Raw genomic sequence first — 21,006 nt, 5'->3', positions numbered from 1 at the left:
GAAATCTCTTCATGAATATGGAAAGTTGGCAATTCTGCAGGGGGAAAAACAAACATTAGCTCTTGCTACCCTGCTAACAAATACACAAGCTAAATAAATTGTGTTTCTTTCTTTATTGCTTTCATTGCTCTGGGTTAGTATGGTTTGGAGTTTTAGGCCTTCTTTGGAAAACAAATGAGGGATAAAGGTTAAATAAACTACCCTTCTTCCAGAGAGGAGTCAGGGTCATGCTTCTCATTCAAGAGAACCATGACAGGTTATGTTTCATTACTCTTCTTTGGACCAGTGCAATTAAGTAATATTTAAATGGTGAAAGTGATTCTGGTTTTATTTTTAGGGAATTTATATGAGTGCATCTAAATGTTGTAAATTATAGAAGGAAAGGCATGGAGTCACTTGGTTCTTAGCAAGCTTCTCTTAAGGCTCCTGCCGACCAAACTCCAGGTGGCAGGGAGCGGTGTGATGTGCTGCGTTTGTCTTGCAGAGGGCAGACCTGGCCATCTCAGCCATCACCATAACGCCCGAGCGGGAGAGCGTGGTGGACTTCAGCAAGCGCTACATGGACTATTCCGTGGGCATCTTAATCAAGAAGCCCGAGGAGAAGATCAACATCTTCTCCCTCTTCGCTCCTTTCGACTTTGCGGTGTGGGCCTGCATTGCGGCGGCCATCCCCATCGTGGGCGTGCTGATCTTTGTGCTGAACCGCATCCAGGCGGTGCGGGCGCAGGGCGCGGCGCAGCCCAGCCCCTCCGTGTCCTCCACCCTGCACAGCGCCATCTGGGTCGTGTACGGAGCCTTCGTGCAGCAAGGTACTGACCAGCGGCCGCAGAGCCGGCAGCACGGCTCGGTCCTGCCCACAGGGGGATAAGGGTGCAACAGAACGGGCAGGGTTTGTGTTTTATTAGCCCAGATGAGCAAAAGAGGGAAAGGTAGGCAAGTCTGGGGCTTTATGTCTTTTTTTATGCCTTTTCTGTCTCTCACTAAGTCCAGAAAAAGCACTAGCAGGGTTTTACTGTTTGGGAAAATTGTTACATTGGAAATAAACTACAGAGCTGCTTGGTGCAGAATTGCAACACTTTTTCAGCTCTGAAACTAGCACCTTTTTAATTGTTTAATGTATAAATGGAAATAGAAATGTGTCAGCTTGTGCAACCTGCTGTATCCACTAGAGCAGTGAAGTGCATTTTGATGAAAAAAATGCATGACTTAGAAATATATATGTTTTTGAACTCATGCGAGATAGTTTGTCTCTTGGTTGGTTGAACTGAGTGTGTAGCTAACTTTACACTCAGGGATCTCTAGGCATAGGACAAATCCTACTGAATTCAGTAGGACTGCTGCCATTAACAAAGTCATTTTTGTAACTAATCGTTTATAAAATCTGCCCACACAGTTTTTGTGCCATATCTAGAATGTTAGTTGTATTCTTGGAAGGCAGGTGTTATTGAATGCTGACATATGGGTAAAGTTGTTAACTTTTTTCTACATTTTTTTCATTGTGATTGCAAGCTTCTAAAGCTTGAGCTGGAAAATCCAACCTATTGCTATGAAACTTTGTCCCTCATCTCATTAAGGTGGCAGCCTTGATGGGTTTAAGTGCAGTAAAATATAATCAGCACAAACAAATGCTGAAGTAAGTAGAACAAACTCTCTGGTGGGCTTTAGTCTCCAATGATACTCAAGCATAACTGTGCTTGAAGACTGCTGGAAAGAAATCTTATGATTTGAAATCTTGTAAGGGGTAACAAGTAATGACACCAGTGCTTCAGTCTTTGCAGATTTAAATACAGAAAGATAGCACACAAACCATTAGGCAGGTCTGTGGGGCTTTTTTTCCAATTCTGAAAGGGTAATTGAAAACAGAATATTACTATAATCTGAACAATGATTTAATTCCTGCATATTAATTGTGCTTAACCATTCAACTTTATTTAGAACATTTTTCATGTTCTTTAGATTTGATCCTCAATAATTCTCAAGGAAAATATTTTGAAAGATGATTTTCTAGAACACTGTCTAGGGCAAGAGGTAGACTGGAAAAAATACTTGTGAATTATCGGCCTTAACAGCAGCAGTGCTTTTCCCACAGTGAAAGGGCAGACTGGAGGGGAAGCAGAGAGGAGCTCAACAAGGTTTAACATACATGGGCACACAGAGGGTGATTGCAAATGGAAGCTGCTGAGAGACCCTCCATTTCTCTGTTTATTTGTAGGGGGTGAATCCACTGTCAATTCTGTGGCGATGCGCATTGTCATGGGAAGCTGGTGGCTCTTCACCCTTATTGTGTGCTCTTCCTACACAGCGAATTTAGCAGCATTTCTCACAGTATCAAGGATGGATAATCCCATAAGGTAAGAGCCTCTTCTTAACACGAAGCTGGAAACCTGGATTTCACAGGAAAGTATTATCCATTTCAGTGCTCATTCTTGCAAGAAGGAGATAACTCTCTAATAAAATACTCTGCTTATTTGCAGTAGCTGTTTTTCTCTCCTCTCCCCCTCTTCACCTTCACTCCAACAGCCCTCAAGCAGTTCTGATGGAGGGGACAATGGCACTTTAGTTCTGTATTTTTCCAGAAGAGAGATCTCTCATGTCCTGCTGGTTGTTTGGTTGCGTGTGTGTGTGTAACTTGAGGGTTTTTCCCTGAAAATTTAAAGGTCAAAGCTTTTCATTTTTTTTCTCACAAAATGTGGACAAAATATCCACCTTCACGCTGGTGTGAAGTACTGGGAGAGCCATTGAAATTTCACACTCAGTGCTGACAAGGTTAGAGCCTGATATATCATGTTTGATGTGGTAGTGATAGAGTGGAGCAGTAGCAGTGCAGCACAGACTCTTCTAGAAAGTGCTGAGCCAAGGATTTCAGGTGTTATAGGGTGGCACAGTTAAGCTGCTGCTCTTATTTGGGATTGCATTGGAAAGACTGGCACTAAATGCTTGTGTTCTCTTCCTGAAACAGAATTGTCACTGAGGTGAGGCTGGCACTTGTGGTTTCTGCACAGAAGAACATAAATCCATTTCTTCTAAACATGAGTTCAACAGAATTTCCAATTTTTAGCTTGCCAATGTTCATTTGTGGATAATGTAATGCTTTGTGTGAATATATCATCATCATCGTTATACCAGGCCAAAACCTTAACTGGCTTTGGTTTTAAATTCACTTTCTGTTAGTTTGGCCATAATAAATGGGTCCTAACAGTAACACAAATAAGTACTCCAAGTTATTTCTGGAAATACCATGAGAAACTATGTAGAATAAAACTATCCATGTATGATGCCTGGATGTACTGAAAAGAAGGCTAAGCTCAGTGAATAAATTGCTCTTGAAAAGCAAGAAACAAATAGCTATCCAGAAAGCTTGACTAATGATATTCTTAAAAATGTCTGAAGGTCCTATTTCTTTCACTGCAGAAGAAATTTTCTGTTTGGTCTAATCAGTACTTTCCAATACTCAGCAAAGTTCAGAGGAGGACAAAAGTTGCAGTGTAATTACATGAAGAATCTCTGAATAAAAGGAGGTTTAAGAGCAGAACTATGGATTTTTAGAGGAGGCCTTTGAGTATGAGCTGTTACAACATTTACAAGGGATTTTAAATCACCTTCTTATTAAAATGAAAGGACATTGCTAAGAATCTTGAGGAGATAAGTTTTTTGGGTAAAGGACCTGCTCAGAATTGTTTCACAAGTATTGAACTCAGACACCCTTCTACTGCTAGAGATGGCAACTGGAGAATAGTAATTAAATGTCTTTCTATATCTAATGATAGCTGCTGCTTCCCAGGTCCCTTTATCACATCCCCTAATACAAGCTGAGGATGTAGAAGTAAGAAAGCATCAGCAGTGTATTTCAGGTGCCAGAATGTAAATGCCAAAAGAAATTTAAGTTGCCAGAAGCTTAGCTGCCTGTGTTCCACCTACTTAGCTGTAGAGGCAAGGATCTCTAGTGGGTATTGTCAGCCACAGTGTGGATAGTTTATATTGCCTGATGTCAAAAGTGGTCCTGGATGCTGTGGTTTAGGTTCCCAAATCATTCCTGAAGTGCCTTGGTGATAGGAGGTGGGGTAAAGAAATTTCTCTGGAAACTTGTGTTGAACCTTCATCCATCTCTGAGCTATGATTTTCATGTCCCCACTCTTTAGGCAAAACAGCTTATAAAATAATTTGTCAGATTTAAAACAAGTATTTTTTCTCTGAGAAAGTAAAATACTGCCTTTCATGAATTAATCGTGGCCTTGTGCCTCAGCTCCCCATTCTAGCTGGCTTCACATCATATGATGTGCAGTGAATGTTTTTGCCTAGCTCTGCCACTCAGCTTGCCTGCATTCTGTCTTTCATGAACCCAGAAAGGAACACTTATGTGAAATCAATTTTTCCCACCCAAAGAGCCACAATGAGCTAGAGCTGAATATTTGCTCACCAGCTGAGAGCTACCAAATCTATCTGTGTACACTTCCATTGTTAAGAGAAAACAACCCCCATCCTTTCAGTAAATGTCTGCTGTTATCTCTCCCTCCATAGAGAAGTCCTCTGGTGTTCAGTGCTGCTGCCTCCAAATTGCCAGCAGGAGAGAAATAAGTATTATGATGCTGCAGTAGCTGCAGCATAGTTAAGATTTTCATTACAAGACTGATTTTCTTCTCAAGCCCTCTCTAAAATGCCTAATAGAAATTGTTTCAGTATCAAATTTGGCATGTGTGGTCTGTGACTAGTGAAATAGAAGTATGTTTGATTGAATAACTAGGTGTCAATCAACCCAGTGATCACTGCCTCCACAATTTCACTGCAAAACAAGTGTGTCATAGAAATCATAAACAATATTTATTAGAAGGGGCTTGGTGAGACGTTCACTGAAGCGAAGTTGAACTGTTGGAAGGCAGACTTTTAGAATTATCGTGTCAGATGAAAGCCTGCTGATAAGGGAATACTGTTTTTTTGGTTTTTATATCTGACATTGGCAAGTCTCACAAGGCTATTCCACCCTGCTGTGAATTTCAGAGGCTTCCTGTGGCTCACAGAAAGGTGAAATATCCAGTGTAGGAGGAATGGCAGAAAGCAACTTTGATCTGCCACCTGTATTTGTTTCCTGACAGTTACTTTGTAAATCCCAAACAGGATTTTTTGTCCAGGTGTCTAGATCCCAAGTAAGAGATGTGCCTAACTTGGAAAGAAAAACTATTCTTCTCCTTAGATTTTCTCAAAACATCAAGGGCTTCATCTCAAGTGTGCTAACAAGAAGAGGCACTGCCTTTCTGGTCTGGAATGACAGCATGCGCTTCCTTGTTCCTCATGTGTCCTGTGTGCCCATCGTTCATCCTGGTGTCACATGGTGGTGGGGTGGGTCCAAACGTGGAGTTTGAGACCCACATGACAACCTCTATCCCCTCAGGAGCTCAAAGTTGACAGGAAATTTGGTGTACCTTCCTTGGATGCCCTCAGTTTTTCAGTAGCTAGTGGTTGGTGCTTCTGCTCCCCATTGATCTTTTAATGCTGCTTCTTAATCCATTTGTTCAAATTACCCCCTCATCTTCTCTGTGCCCCACCTTCCAACCAGGGAACAAAGGCAATGTCGTGGTTATCTCAGGATTTCTGTGTGTATGGACATCCACAGACAAGGCAATGACACATCAAGCAGATTTCCTGAGCCCTTAGGGGCAGAGGAGAGATATGTTATCTAGTTCAGTATGAAGAAGGGAAGGCAACTACTGGTGGCAACTATTTTGGAGCTCAGGTTAGGAAAATATGATTCATGTTCTAACTTTGTAAATAATCAATTCTCAATTTTTGTTTTTAATAAGAAATCTAGGTAATGTTTAGAACCTGTACTAATCCTTGACAAACTTGTTTAAGTTTAAACTCAAATTATTTGCATTTACTATTCTAATATTTGCCTGCAGAACTGTGTGCAGCTGAGGAGTCTTCTAATGGGTCAGTCTACCAAGTAAGGCAGAATTATTACATGCGAGTTTGTTCTTTCTTTTGTTTTATTACATTTTCAAACAGCTTTTGGATCTGCTGTCTGACCTTCCATTTGTAATTATGAGTTTAATTAGCAGTGACTTACATTCCAGCTTCATTTCTTGTTAACAAGCAGACTACATGCAGTTCAATAGCTGCACAGATATTCTGAAATTCAGGTTTAGGAGAGCTTGTCTGACAAGAGGTTAAGAATCATGCAAGAAAAATAGGACATGAAAAAGGTATTCTATTTTCAAATGCAAAAGAGTTTAAATTTTTTATCAAATTGATCCTTAAATTTGTACATGCTATGGATGCCTTGAGAGGCATCTGTACTATATGCATTCATGAACTGCATACAAATGCATAATTTCTCTGCTTTAAGATCTCAGCTGTTGTTTCATGATTTCAGATTTACTTTTCCGTATTTTAATTCCCCTATTTCTTGTGTTTTGATGGCAGCTGAAGACTTAGAGCAGCTTAGTTGGGGTGATAGGCCGGCACTAGGAAGACTTGGGTGCAAATTCTTTTTCTACCATAAGCTTTGTTTGATCTTGGCAAGCTTAGCCTCCTCCCTGTCTTGGTTCTCTTTCTGTATAACACAGTAGTAATATTTTCTTAAATGGCATATTGTCGGTTTAGCTTTTTTAAAGAAGATGGCCATAAATGACCATATTATTGTAGCACTGCAGGTATCAAAAAAAGATATATTTTCTGGGTTGCATACAAAGCAGAAGCAATCTCAAAATATTTTATAATAAAATGAGAAAAGTACTTGGAAGATGCCAGCCGGAGGAAAATGAACAAACATTTCATCCACTGTAGTTAAGTGGATTTGATAGGGTTGGTGGCAAGAACCTCACCAGAATCCCTCTGTATTCACAGCAAGTTTGTCTTGAAATTCTTCATGTTTGAAAACAGCCTTTCTCTTGTTAATATCAGATGTGTCTTTTTAAATATTCCATTGGATTTTCTTTTGTTATGTTTAATTTGTACTGTGTTTTGCCATGTCTGTGCAGCACCTCAGGCATGTTGGCAGGAGGTATGTAGGAATGAGCGTGATAAAAAATAATTATTGTGATTATCATTAAAGGCCTGTGAGCAAAAGCTTCAATCATTAAATAACTAGATTAAGTCCTTCCATAAAAACAAAGGCTAAAAAAGTGTATAAGAAAGATGCAAGAACTCAAAACTTATTTTCCTTTCCAGAACATTCCCTCTCTGGAGCACAGGAGTGAAATTTCCTAGGAAAAGCTCTGTGCAGCAGGGCTGCAGTGCTCAGGGGCAGAGCTTGCCAGCATTTGCCTTCAGGCTGTGCACAGGACAAGGCACTGGGCTGCTGCCAGTGCTCCAGCTCCCATTGTTTGTCTTTTCATTTCACTCCTATTGATGGTGCTGCCCAGTGGGTGCTGCCTGGAAAGCCACAGAGTCTGGAGCCTTTTGAAAAGCTTTCTGAATGTTGGCATATGCCACTCAAACATGGTTTAAAATGGATCCAAATTACTCCTCTAATTGAACAAGCAGGCAAGCATCTAAGTGCAAATATTTCCCAGGGACATTTTTCTGAGAAAAATGAGAATGCACAGCTGAAAATCAAGTTTGCATTCCATCTCTCCCAGCTGCCATTAAAAAACGTGGTGTAGATTGGAGATCAATGGCAAACCAAGAGATTTGTGATTCCACACCTCTCCAGCTTGACTTTTGAGAGACCTGTATCATAGCATCTCTTCATTTGTTCTGGTTACTGAGAAGTTCTGTGACTGAGGTGGGTTGAGGCATTAAAATTCAGATGCATGCACAGTTTAGAGAAGAAAATGGTTTGGATATAACATTAGCAAAATCTACCATCTGTGCAGGTAATAAAATCTTTATTATTTTTTTTTCTTTTGCTTTGAAAGGAGAAAAATCTCGCAAGAGCAGCAGCCCTCAGGACAGCCCATCAAAATGTACAAGGATTGGTTTAAATCTGATATTTGGTACTCCTTGGCTTGGACAGAGTCACCTTTTGGGTCAGATTGTCTCACATAAATATAGGTTATTCCCCTGCTGTCCACAGAGGAGCTGTTTGCTTTCTGCATGCATTCAATCCCACTGGCCCCTGACTTCACCTTCCTTGTTGTAGGATGAGGTTTCTTTTTATTACATGGATAGCACCTATGACTTATTTTGTCAGGTTGTATTTTCTGTGTTACTCCTAAGGGACAAACAATACATAACACAGTAATAGAAGATTTTTGCTCAATAAGATACTTAGATTTCTATTATTTTTCCTCTAAAGAAGCTGATTTAATGTCTTATATGAACTGATAATAGCATCTAATACAGCAGGATATTAAAAAAGCAAAATAATTATTACTATAGCAAATCAAACAGAAAGGGCCTTAAAGCTTCAGACAACTCCTAACAGCTCAATCCATCATCTCTAAAGGCAAAAACAGAGGAAGAAGAAAAACTCCATAGAGAATTCTCTTTTGGAAATAATTCTGTGTCTCAGCCATTAAAGAGGTTGGCCAGTGGGGGGATTTTTCCACGTTTTCAGGCAGATATCTTAATGACATTGTGAAGTGAAGCAGCTGCCTGCAAACCAAACCAAACCAAAAACCCTGTAAAATTACGTGTATTTTGTATAATTTATCTGTACTGGTCAGAGCCATCAGTGTAAGAGTGGGCCCTTTTATAAAAGCCATGCAGGTTCTGTTAGAGGGTAGTACAGTAAATATTACTGCATGGCTATCCAAATTGCCAGAAGGTCTCTCTGAGACCATTCCTGAAGCCAGAACAAATAAATTGTATTCACAAAACTACCAATAGTTAGTAAACACTTAATCACAGTAAGTTGATTCCTGCAAAACCATGAGATTAAATGGAAGGTCACTGTTCTCACTTATAAAAAGGAGAAGTTGTACCTGTTTTTTTTTAATTACTGTCACTTCAGACAGGGAATGCATAGGCTTCCAACTCTGCTAATCTGTTGAAATATTTTGAGAACTGCTTCATTTGTTCATGTAAAAAACCTGTCTTCTCACCTTGCACAGTTCCTCACCAACATTCCCATATGATCAGTGGTTCTGTCATGTTTGTGCCATGATTGTTCAGTGTTAGATTGTCTCACTCATCTAACAGCAAAGGTAATTTTCCCATCTTCTGCTCTGGACACTGGAGCTTCAGTCAGGGGCTGACACAAGTAGTTTTCTGCAGTGACAAATCATGCAAACTAAATTTATTGGTGCTGTGAGGAGGATTTATGCTTGCTTCTTGATTCTTTTTATCTTGTGCATTTGCACAATTCCCATACATTTATAGTATGTATGGTTAGCTAGTCCAATGGCTGCACTACTCTTTAAAATTTAAAGAGAATGGTTTTGGTTTTCTAGGTCCTGAAAGAGCTCTTGCAGAAGCTCTTGCAGTTTCTTATAATTTCTGTAATATTTCCTCATGTTATGGTAGTTTGTATATGTGTCTTTGATATGGTATCTTTCAGGAATTGCCAGCCCTTCTGTATCCTTTATCCTTTAAAGCAATACCCCAAGAGATTTTCTTCTCTAGTTCTTGATGTTTGTTGAGTCTGATCTTTTGAAATGTAGTATTTTTACATTGTTAATCTTGTTTGGGTTTTTCTTCTGCCTCAGGATATTAAATTCCAACATCTTGCAAATACTTTTAATCTGGATGCTTTTCTCTTTGATATTTCCATTTAAATCTATCAGATCTAAAATAGCCACTCCCCTCATAAATGAGACCAAGATAGAAGAGCATTCATTCTCACACCAGACACTCTTAGCACCTTCACTGATGTACAGGATGATATTTCATCTACTGAGAAAAAAAAGTTATTCCAATACATTCTAAAATATTTATCGACCATCTTGCCATGAAGGGGAAATCTGTAAACTTGCCATTTAAAGAAAGGATTTAAAAATTGAGTATCTTTATAAAGAGATTTAGAAACTATGCCTGATGATATAAAAACAAACACAAACCAAACAAAAAAAACCCCAGCAAAATATTTTTAATCAATGCATGTCATGGTTGTTTAGGGGAGAAAGGAACTTATTTTCCTTGGGAAGTAAGATAGTACTGTTTATTACCATGAGTGCTAGACTCTCAGTTCTTACTTTGCAAAATATTTTCTGGAGAGAAAAAAACTTTTTTGGAATAGTACTGTGTTGCTAAGAGAAGAGTTGCATGTTTTCTTTCCATTTCCTGGACTCATCTGCCTTGCTGAGCAATGTTCTCTTCTTCTGCACGTGTGCTCCTTTGTAGTATAATACAGGAGTGTTTCCAGACTCATCTGGAGATGAGGGACAGAATGGCGCTGCCTCAGAAAAGCTGTTTTGATACAGCTGACAAAGTTTGTTGCTTTAAAAGAAATGTAATCACAGGCATTGAAGTTGTTTGCCTTCTAAACCATTAAAACCAGCCTGAGAGAATGCGCCACTGATTTAATTTAATTGATTTATGAATAGTCATGTCTATCTAGAAAATAGAAAACCATCAGTCAGAATGGGGTGGATGTTAAACACTGTGTTTCTTACATATGGCAATAATGCAATTTCCAAGCTCATATTTCAAGGTATGTAATTAGGCTGCCCAATAAACTAATTAATCTCAATATAATGAGCAGCCAGTTGGTTTTGATGTGCTTTTTTGGTGCTTTCTAATATGAGGTTCAGTATTCAGAGAGACATGTGTTCAGGGTGAGGAGAAGGAGAGGACAAAGGGTGAGGTCTCTCTCCCTGGTTGCCTTCCTGTACATCAGGATGAGATGGGGAGTGCACCATACACTGTGTGCTCAGTCTGGGTCCTCTGAGAAACAGGCATGTGGGCCTGCAGGCTTTGAAATATGCATATGTAGTGCATGCACTTTAGACATCAATAATAACTGATGAATGCTATATGTGCTTTCGGTATTAATAAAGAGCCCTATGTTTTGATTTCCCAGGAGTATGCAGCACATGCTCTAGCAATCAAGGTGCCTCTTCAGAGTCCCTCTGTTTTCTTCTCTTCCTTCTGCCAACAGTGATAGCTTCTGCTCTGCTCCCTGTGGTAAGGGGAGGGTGTGAAGCTGTTTTCCAGCATCACATTGTACCTTTGGCAGATCGGAATTCATCCAGCCCCTCCACCCCAGCTATGAGAATGCTGACATGCAGGACTCCTGATAAATCAAAACTCAATAAAGAGTTGTATAGGGCCTTGCTCCACACTGGGATTTCATAGACTTTAATGATATCCTAACAGTCATTGTACAAAGTACCACTAACCCCAAGTAAAGGCTTCATAAGCCAGCACCAAGAAGCCAAGCTTATCTGTTGCCCGCTCAATTTAATTAAAAAGCTGCTCTTTGTCATCTGAGCACAAAACAGAACAGCAGCATTATCAGTACTTAGAACAGAAATGGAAAAGGAAGAAAGCAATTTCTTCCCTCTTGATCTTAATCATTAATCTTCATTAGGATTTTTAGCTTCTGAATGCGAGCTGTAGAGGACATCAGCATAGCAAACAATTTAAAGTGCATCTGCATTTGTAATAGGTAGTTTGTTATTTTCATTATAGGTAAAAGCATGTGTCAGTTGCCAGATGTGTTTGATTCAGACAATATGATTTTCATGCCGACTTTATGATATGTTTGATTTAGGTGAAGTGACTAAAATCTGCTGTTGGGACCGAGGTGCTGTTGAACACCAGCTGCATTTTTTATTTTAATTAATAATTTAAGGAGTAGAATACCTTGCTTTAATTAACATGTTAACCCTTTGAGCTACTCAAAGAAGGCCATAATGGCGAAGTGATTTAAAAATAAAGCAATGAAATACTCAAAGGAAGTCCAAACAGGAGTATTTTTTCCTCCAAACATGCTCTTGGCATGTTTTTACCTTTTCTTTGCATTTTTATTTCCTTCTCACTGTTGGATGGAATATGGAGTGTGGATCAAGGATCTAGGATTACCCAGATTTTTTAGTAGGACTGATTATTCTGGATTTGCAGGGTGAACAGCAACTGCTCATAGCTGCTCTGAATCCCCTTTCAGACTTTAAACTGAATCTGCCAATGTTGCACAGATGTGCTGTTGTGCCAAATCTTTCCTTGATCTGTTCTGAAAATCTGCCCAGTCATGTAGCAGTTTAAATGTGGATCTGAGCATACAAATTAAAGCTCCAGACTTTGAAACCCTGGGCCTGCATCTTAAAAGAAACTCCAATGTGTTAGATGCTCTGAGTGTCTCTTTGTCAGTCTGATACTTTTCATTGTTAGATTGCAAACATGGTGGGCAAACTGGGGAATATCTCAAGGTTATTAAATTTTTAAAAATATGGAAAAAGGACGTAGTGAAGAAGGTTCTGTAAACAGCCCTTGTAAATGTAAAGGAAAGACTGCCCTCTGACTTCACTCCTTTAGTTAGACATCAGGTGAATTCATATGCAATCATAAATCCTCAGCTGTGAGAAACTTCATCCAGGGATCACAAACTATGGGGCCCCAGTGGATCCAGCTTTGAGATGCAAATGCTCAGAAACTAATTTCCATTGTTATCACTATTAGTGCAATAGTTTGTTACAGAATTTTGTGGTTTTGAAAACATTTCAAGCAAGACAATCATAACTTCTACTGTAAGGACTATCATGGTTTTTTTTACAATGTGCTAACAATTCAGAAAACACGGGACATCCAAAAAGAAAAGTAAATTATAAATAAGTTAATGAAAAAAAATCAGCAATCTAAGTGATATGCTTTCATTGCCTGGAGGAGGTTTGGAGAGGAGAAGGGTTGGAAGTATGGTTAGAAACACTGGACTGGCAATCAGGAGATGTTTAGCTTATTTCTATCTGTTTAACAGATTTCTTTATGTGCAGTGCTGGAGCAGAGCCAGCATCAGCTCTAGGCAAAATGGACTTTTAGGATCCAGTGACAAGTCAAGTCACACTCACACAGATCACTGCAGATGATTGGAGTAGTTGAGGTGGTCCTGAGGGCATAATTTAGAAATAGCAATGGATAGGAATACCCAGAGGTATAATTTTGTTTACAGAAGAACCTGTTTTACTGATTATGATGAGAATCCAGTTTGATTTTTGGATCCAAATTTGAGTCTTATAGCCAGAAATAGTGTTAAAATTTTGAAAATTGGCCTGTTTCCTAAATAAACTGCTGGGAGACACTAAGAACTTCTGTGAGCAATGGGACACAGACTACTTTCAGGGGTTTTGTCCTGCATCGTCCACACTTGACTTCAGTTAAAGTGCTGCAGATTGTTCTGAGATTGGTAAAGCAAAGGTGGAAGATCAAGTACTGGTAATAGAATGTATTTCTGCTGCATCTCAGACTCTTAGAAAGTTCACATAGCCTTCAAATGTTTTACCAATACAATGTGTGTAGCTAGTAATTAATTACTACTAAAATCATAAACATGACAGTGTATCATTTGTTAGTGGCTTGACTGTCTTTGCATTTCAATGGGTTTACCTTCTGTTTGTTCCCTTCTTTTCAAACTTGATCATGCAGTAGCTCAGCAGGAATAGAGCCCCAGTGAAACACTCAATCTGCAGGGAAGACAGTGCTATGTCAGGATTTAAGAAAACAGTTTAGTTCACTTGTCTTTCCCTTTGCATGTAGGAACAGAGGCTTCTGAAAGCAATTAAATCAGTTTGGAGGCTGTATGAGTTGAGTACTTGTTGTGCTTTGTGTATGTATTATTTGGCTATTTTGTTTTTCATTTTTCTTACTGTTTGTATTTTTGTCTCCAGTCCTGGGACCCTTGAGCATGTGCTTTTTGTGCATGACTGGTTTCACTGATCCCAGCAGTACTGCTCTATCTATTGATTCTGCTAGGAAGCCCTACAAAAGAAGTTTCTTTAAGGGCAGTAGAAGGGCTCCTGATGCTGCACTGGGTGGGTGACAGAACTGTTGCCATCACACATGGCATGCAGGATGTGTAGCAAACCCCTTCCTCCTGGGGCAGAAATAAAGCTGGCTTTAGCATCCTCTCCCTAGAGCTGAATGTTACATTTTACTTTTGGTTGCACCTAATTTAGGACAGTAAGTCCCAATCCAATCAGAATCTCAGAGATAGCCCCACACTGGCAGCAGTGACCATTATAAGCATGAAAAAAGCTGCTGCAGTGCCATTACCTGCTGAGGAGTTCAATCACTATTTGTTTTAACTATAGGAAGAGTAGGGGGTTGACATGGCAACATGTTCTGTGACACATGTCAATTGATTGGTTTTGCCACTGGAGGAAAGTCCCTGCTTCTTTGAAATGCTGTGTAGCAGCTGCTCCTGCCCCACTGGTGGGGACAAGAGCAGACACGGCCCTGACTGTCTGCACTTTGTCTCCTGCTGTGGTTTGGAAAGGTTCAGTCCTGGTGTGAAGGGCTGTAACTCCACTGATTCTGTGTAGTTTAATCTGTCAATACTTACAGATCCCCTTGTAAAGGCTTTTTCTGTTGAGGCTTTTGTTTAGAGTGGATGGTATTTTTCCTGGACATCAGATAAAATGAATTTTATATGAATTATAAAGCAATATATATTTGCTGGTTATAGACTTGACCCAGAAAAGTATAACCTAAGCATGCAAGTACTGCTGCTGATCTCTACTGGACTACCTCTGTTGCTAAACTTAAAATTTTGCTTAGAGCATTTGATGAAGAAACCTGTTGCTCTGCACATCATCACTGCACTGAGACAGAATTAAGAGCATTTCAAGTGACTTGCAGTGAAATGGAACAATGCAGAATTTGATCACATCACTATAGAGAAGCTGACAATTTAAGGATTGATTTAAAAGCTCAGTTTAATTATTCATCATTTCAAAGAAAATCCGAGATGCCCAAAAGAAAATCATGGACCCAGTTCTTTTGAAGTCTAAGGTTATAAGAAGTGGAGATAAACTTGTTTTCATTTTAATTCTCTGTACTAAGTGTATGGCCATTCTAAGAATAACTTGAACAGTTTTATTGGCCCCACTAAGATTAATCTTTAAAGTTGCCCATCTTTTAGTTTTTGTATGTCCAGTTTAACACACACTAATAACATTCCAACATTTTCCTGGAACAAACATTGAAACTCTACCAAATTATGTCATAATGCTTGGTTTTGGTGGGTTTTTTTAAGTATATTTACTTTTTAGACTTGGAGGTGCTAAAGATAGGTCAATTCTAATGTTACCTCATTGTTCAGCCCCTTCTTGCACAGCTGAAGGCTCATGAAATACCAGTTGCACTAGTGTTTAGAGACACTCGCTGCTATTCTCTTCCATTTTAAGTGGGCTTGTGCTTTTTTATCTTGCATTTAGCAGCACAGTGAAGTTCTTCATACAAGTCTCTGAGTCAATGAGACTATCATCCCCTAGTGGTACTTTATATCCATAGCAGAGGGAATTTTTTGGGGTTTTTTTTTTTCAGCTCTTCAACCAGTTAAACTGTTCAACTTTGGTAGACCAGCTCTAGAGGATCTCTTTTTGTGAAAGTTTGAACTCAGTTTCTGATGTCTGAAGCAAAGCTTTACCCTACCCACTCATAAATTTTATTTAAAATGGGAGTTCCAAAGATTGTTCATTTGTGAACAATGGATGGAGGCTCAAATCCTTTGTCCTGCAGATTCATAAATCAATATAAGAATTAATCAGGACTCAGATCAGGACTGAGGTTCTGAATGGTGAGATCTGCTCATGTAGAGCATCTGAAGCTCATTATCTGTACCACTGCAGTACCTCTTCAACCTTGATTCAGCTTTGCAGACTCTTTTCTCTTGGGGGACAGCTAGAAATGACAATCTGATCTGGTGATGCTTGCTTGGCTTCCAAGTTCATCTCTCTGTGGGTGGATTGATGTGATAACAACAAACACCATTTTCATATTTGTCCTCATTGACACTGAAAATTCTGCCTTGGAGGGAGGAGTTCTCAGCAATTTTAGGTCTCAAAATTCGGCACTTTTCTGCAGTTCGCAGTAGGCAGAATTCTCTTTCAACTCATTGCTTTCAACTGGGTATAACTTTATCCAATAAATCTCCTTTCAGATAGGATTTTTTGTTCTAGGTTTCAGCTCATAGGTGTTTCTTAGGCTTACAATGCTGGTATAAGCTTGTCAAATCAGTTTAGATACATCTGTTTTTACTTTGAAGTTTACTGGGTTTACTGTTTTCCCAGTGCATAAAGCACATATTTCCCTCTCACATAATTGTGTAGAGGAAACAGTTCTTGTTAGGAACTGCACTTATATTTAATTCTGCAGATGTAATGAATTCTTAACTTTTGGGAAAAAAAAGTTTAAAAGAAAATAAATTAGCCTCAAGGCGTTTAAAGATAGAAATTTAGGACTTGTACTATACATTTTATGTATGCATTTTTAAGACTTCATTTAGCCAGAGCAGCTTAAAATGTCTCATCATCTCTGGTGCACTTTATCTTTATGGCAGCCATCACCTAGAATATTATGCTGCATTGAGCAAAAATCTCAGGGTCACTACAAAAAAAAATCCTTTTTTTTTTTTTTTGAAATGACAGGAACATGTTTTTCTTTTGAAAAATACTTTGATCACATCTGATGATCCAGGTGCCTGGAGCTCAGTTAATTGATCAGCAATTACCTCAAAGCACCTGGTGTCAAGTTTAGTCTGTCACTTATTATTCATCCAGAAGTCTTGGACATAGAGCAGCAACAGAGTAAAATAAACCAATACTGGCAGCATATTTTTAGTCTGTATATCTACAGCTCCACAAGGCTTTTACAAGTAAGAAAACATCTCCAAAAAGTGTATCTTAACCAGTATTTTTGTTCTGGCAATTAGTTCTAGTGATTTAATCATAAATGCTAATACTGCTATTGCCTGTCTGTGTCTTCTGCAGCATTTGTTTTATGCCAATAAGTTTCTAACACATGAAACAAGCAGAGACCCAGTCTTCAGTTGATTCTGCATGAAGTAATTGTAATTCCACTGGGAACACATATCAGTTGTTGTGTTCATCTGGCATGCATAAATATGGGCATTAAATATTTTGGCTGGTAACACAGGTTTAAAAGACAACATTTTTCTTTAGATTGACTGCAGATACATTCACTTAAATCAATTGGTTTACATGTACTTGTCAATTATAGCAATCACACAGTGGATGTATTTATGTACAAATTGAAGTTGTGCTCCTGTAACAGTAAGTGAGGGACATTGGCTTCTTCTGCTTTACTGGCTTTATCTTTAATCACACTTACAAAGAGCCTTTAATGGCTTGTGAGATCCAATAACTGAGGTGGTAAGGTTAATGGGGCATCTTGTTATGCTGCACATTTTTGTTGCAAATAATTTTGTATATTAAATGCATGAAATCTTTGCCATAGGAAAGTGAGACAAGAATTTGAGTGGCTAAAGGAGATGGGTCCAGCTGACAGCTGGTTGCACAAATAAAGCTTAAGAACAATGACAGCAACTGTAAGGTACAGCCAGCATCTGAAAAGTAGCAGTGAGTTGATTTTGTCTGGCAAAAGCTAATTTGAGGGATTTAAAATAATAGTTTTTTAAACCTACCCTTGGGATTATCATACTTCACCCTGTAAAAAGTAGGAGATAATTCATCTCCATCCAGTATTGTTTATGTATGTGTCCATGCCCACCATGCTGAAATCTTTTGAGCACTTCTCTAGCCATGGATGTGCTGAGCAGCACCTCCACTTTCAGTGCAGAAACACAGCAGAGATATTTTTTATACAGAGTAAGAACTGCTGCTGGGACCATTCCCTGTTAGGATAATTTCTGAGATAGATTTTTTGGCCAAGTGGTCCAAAACATCAAATATTGCACTGCAAGAAATCCTTAGGACACACAGTACTCCACATTTTCTGTTGCAAAGAAATGCTGCCAGCTAAAGGGGTTACCTTACTCCCACAGCCAAGCCAACACTGTGCTTCCCTCCCTGCCACCTGTATGCTTGTCTGTTTATTGCAAGCACTTGATTTAAACCCCAGATTTGCTCTCTCTGCCCTGTGATGCTTAGAGAATTGAACAAACTGTGCTGCTCATAAAGCAACATGTAGTGTGCTTTTGTGCTGTACTGATTGTCAATAAAATGTAATTTAGCTAAAATAAAAATACTGATTGTCAATAAAGTGCAATTTAGCTAAAACAAAATGCACATTTCTGAGTAAAAGCTTCCATGGCAATAAATGAAAACAGAAAATACTGATAATATTCAAATTGCAAGTTTAATTGTTTTTTAACTATCCAAACCCTCATGTTCAAACTTTCAAACAGAATAGTGGTTTCAGGAGTAGGCATTTGTAAAGTTGTTACCAGCTGACACCTGTGTTAAAGTATATTAGTTAAACATATTTCTGCTGCTGTGCTTCTACCAAACATGCTTTCCTACACACACCAAAATCTCTGCACTAAATCTGGTGGGAAAGGGTTGCCACAGAAGACCTTCTTGTGTATATTGAGTAATATGTGTATACTGAGTACCTTTTTTTGCCCTGTAGGCAGAAATGTGTCTTTTAACAGCCAAGTCATCCATTCCTAGAGCTTAAGCAATTCCCTGGGATATTATGAAACTTAATTTAAAAAATAAAGGCAGAACTTAAATGCAGCATGTAATCTTGTAGATTAAGACTGGAGGAAAAACACTTCCATAGAATGTACAGGAAACATTTAGGGGAACAGAACAAACCTTTCAGGATCATTAAAGAAAGAAAGAAAATCTGAACAAATTCTCCCATTTTTCATTAGTATTTTGAATTTCCAACAACCTCCAGGATGTTGGTTTTTTTTTTTTTTTTGTACTTTATCAATTGCCATATACAGAGCTAGGGAAATAACAGGAGTATTGGGGTTTGGTGGAACTCCTAGAGTTAGCCCAAATCCACAAGTGTGCAATGTATATAGAGAGAAGCTGTTCACACAGTCTTAAAGCTGCTTAACAGCTTAAAATGATAAAAAGTCCTTAACACAATTTAAGAACTTAAACCACTTAAACTGTTTGAAGCAGCTTGTGAGTTCGAAGAGTTTGGGGCAGGGGCTGTGCTGAGAGGCAGCCCCTGGAGCTGCAGCCTGGGAACAGGGCTCCCAGAGATGGGCACCTGGTGCACCTAAACCTGGGAGGCCTGGGGGTGATGTAGGGGAGAAGAGGGAAGAGCTCTCTGTATTTTTATGGGGCATTGTGTGTATGCCCAGATTGCTTTGCTTTAAATACTGTAGCAGGGAATCTTACAGGCATGTGAGGTGTCAGCAGTGGCATCTCCCCAGTTAAACAGGGAAGAGGGTGGCAGAAAAATGTTGTCTATGACAAGTCTTCAGCTGTGGAAAACAGCTTTGGCTCATGGGCCAAGGAAAGGCTCCTTAGGAGCGCTGTGAAGAAATCTACACAAGCTGCAAGCCCAAGTGTTCTGCTTTTGTGGCTCCAGGAGCTGGAGGTTTGGGGAAGATGGCCTTTCAGGTCTATTGATCAGGAAGTTTTTGTTTCTGGAAGATTTTTTTTTGGGAAAAAGAAATGAGGTGAGGCAGGGAGAGTTGCTTTAGTTTAATTGATGTCAAACAATGTTAGTTGGTTATATCAGAAGCATGTTATTAATATGTGAAACCACACATTTATAAAGCATTTTAAAGAAAAGAAAACATTATTTATGAGCTTCAGTTTGGTCCCTGCTGGTGTGTGTGGTCATCAGTGGTCGAATGTGTGTTTGTATGCTTAGATGGTGGCACAGCACAGAGGTGATACTTGAGGGCAGAGGAAGAAGGCACAGGAATGGGAATGAACCTCTGGAAGAGGGAAAAAAAACCAGCCAGGATCCTGCTTCTGATGGCAGTGATGTCACTTCAATGTTTTGAAACTTGGGCTGGTTTTCGTTGATGCAGGCAGTGATTTACACCTTTCAGTGCAGAAAAGGCTGTAAAACAGGAGAGAATTACATTCTGTACAATTTGAAAATAAATTGTGCATTCACAGCCACTCGGGGTGAGGTCCATTTACACTTCCAGAGTTGTATATGATGAGTAAATGAAAGTTTGGCCTCTGTGTGAATGAAAAATGCCTGTTTTACCAGAGGCTGTGAAAAGAGAGAGTGAGGGAGACTTAGTGGAAATTGGAAGCAAGATTTTATTTGTTTGTTTAACACAGTCATATTGATTTGGAGTGAGATGGAGCATTGGTATAACTGCAAACTAATTCTACTGAATTCTGCAAGGTATTTCTGTGAAGTTGATGGGGCTGGAAGTTTATATTTATAATCTGAGTTTTTCCTGTGATAAGGTAAGTCTTCATCACATTATATTCTTGTGCAGTCTTGGTGGCATATTTAACATGAATGTTATCTCTCAAAAAAAAAAAAAGCCTTCACTGGGGTGAAAAAGAGCTTGGGCGTAGTTAAAATCATATGAGCTCAGTACAATTAAATAATTACTTGGCTTTCCTTTTTGGTGAGGAATGAAATATGGAAATGTTATTTGGTGAGGGTGCTTTCTGATGGTGACAGACATTGAAAGAAACCATTTAATTAATGAAATCTCGCTAATGTACTACATAATACTAATTTCTCAATATCGCTTCAATTTCAGAACATTTCAGGATCTGTCCAAACAAATGGATATATCTTATGGCACAGTCAGGGACTCAGCAGTGTATGAATACTTTAAAGCAAAAGGGACCAACCCTTTGGAGCAGGATAACACATTTGCTGAACTATGGAGGACTATCAGTAAGAATAATGGGGCAGATAATTGTGTATCAAACCCTTCTGAAGGCATCAGGAAGGTAAGACTGGATCACAGGGGTTTTCATTTAATTACTGTATCAATGCTGTTTCTATGGAGTTGTGTTAAGTCACAGGAAAGAAATTACAGTCATTTAAAACCCCCCCTAAATTCCTATATAAAGTTCCTTTTAGTACCTTGATGGCAGATAAGAATCATGTTTTGGTGTCATTGTTCTGAATTTAAGTACTTTAACTGTGCCTAAGTTTTCAGTATATAAGTCCATTGCATCTGGTCATAAGGTTTATTTACTTTGTGTGAACTTTGATAATGCCTTTTTGGATGTAATTCTTTACATTATGCAGTACTGACTCCTGTCC

At 39.0% G+C, this 21,006-nt stretch overlaps 1 protein-coding gene across 6 annotated transcripts in view; it reads left to right on the top strand.

The window, feature by feature from the left end:
- GRID1 (glutamate ionotropic receptor delta type subunit 1) overlaps positions 1–21,006 on the top strand; it is a 485,778-nt gene that overhangs the window by 435,785 nt on the left and 28,987 nt on the right. For all 6 annotated transcript variants that reach the window (XM_071438687.1, XM_071438688.1, XM_071438689.1 and 3 more), the window contains 3 exons: positions 485–809; positions 2,213–2,351; positions 20,492–20,687. In XM_071438687.1, coding sequence (XP_071294788.1) covers positions 485–809; positions 2,213–2,351; positions 20,492–20,687 — 660 coding nt within the window. The remainder of the gene's footprint in view (positions 1–484; positions 810–2,212; positions 2,352–20,491; positions 20,688–21,006) is intronic.

The sequence above is a fragment of the Agelaius tricolor genome, unplaced genomic scaffold (genome assembly GCF_023055355.1).
Source record: "Agelaius tricolor isolate 1412-34295 unplaced genomic scaffold, bAgeTri1.0.p SCAF_13, whole genome shotgun sequence".
Lineage (NCBI taxonomy): Eukaryota > Metazoa > Chordata > Aves > Passeriformes > Icteridae > Agelaius > Agelaius tricolor.
This window is presented reverse-complemented; position numbering and strand designations above follow the sequence as displayed.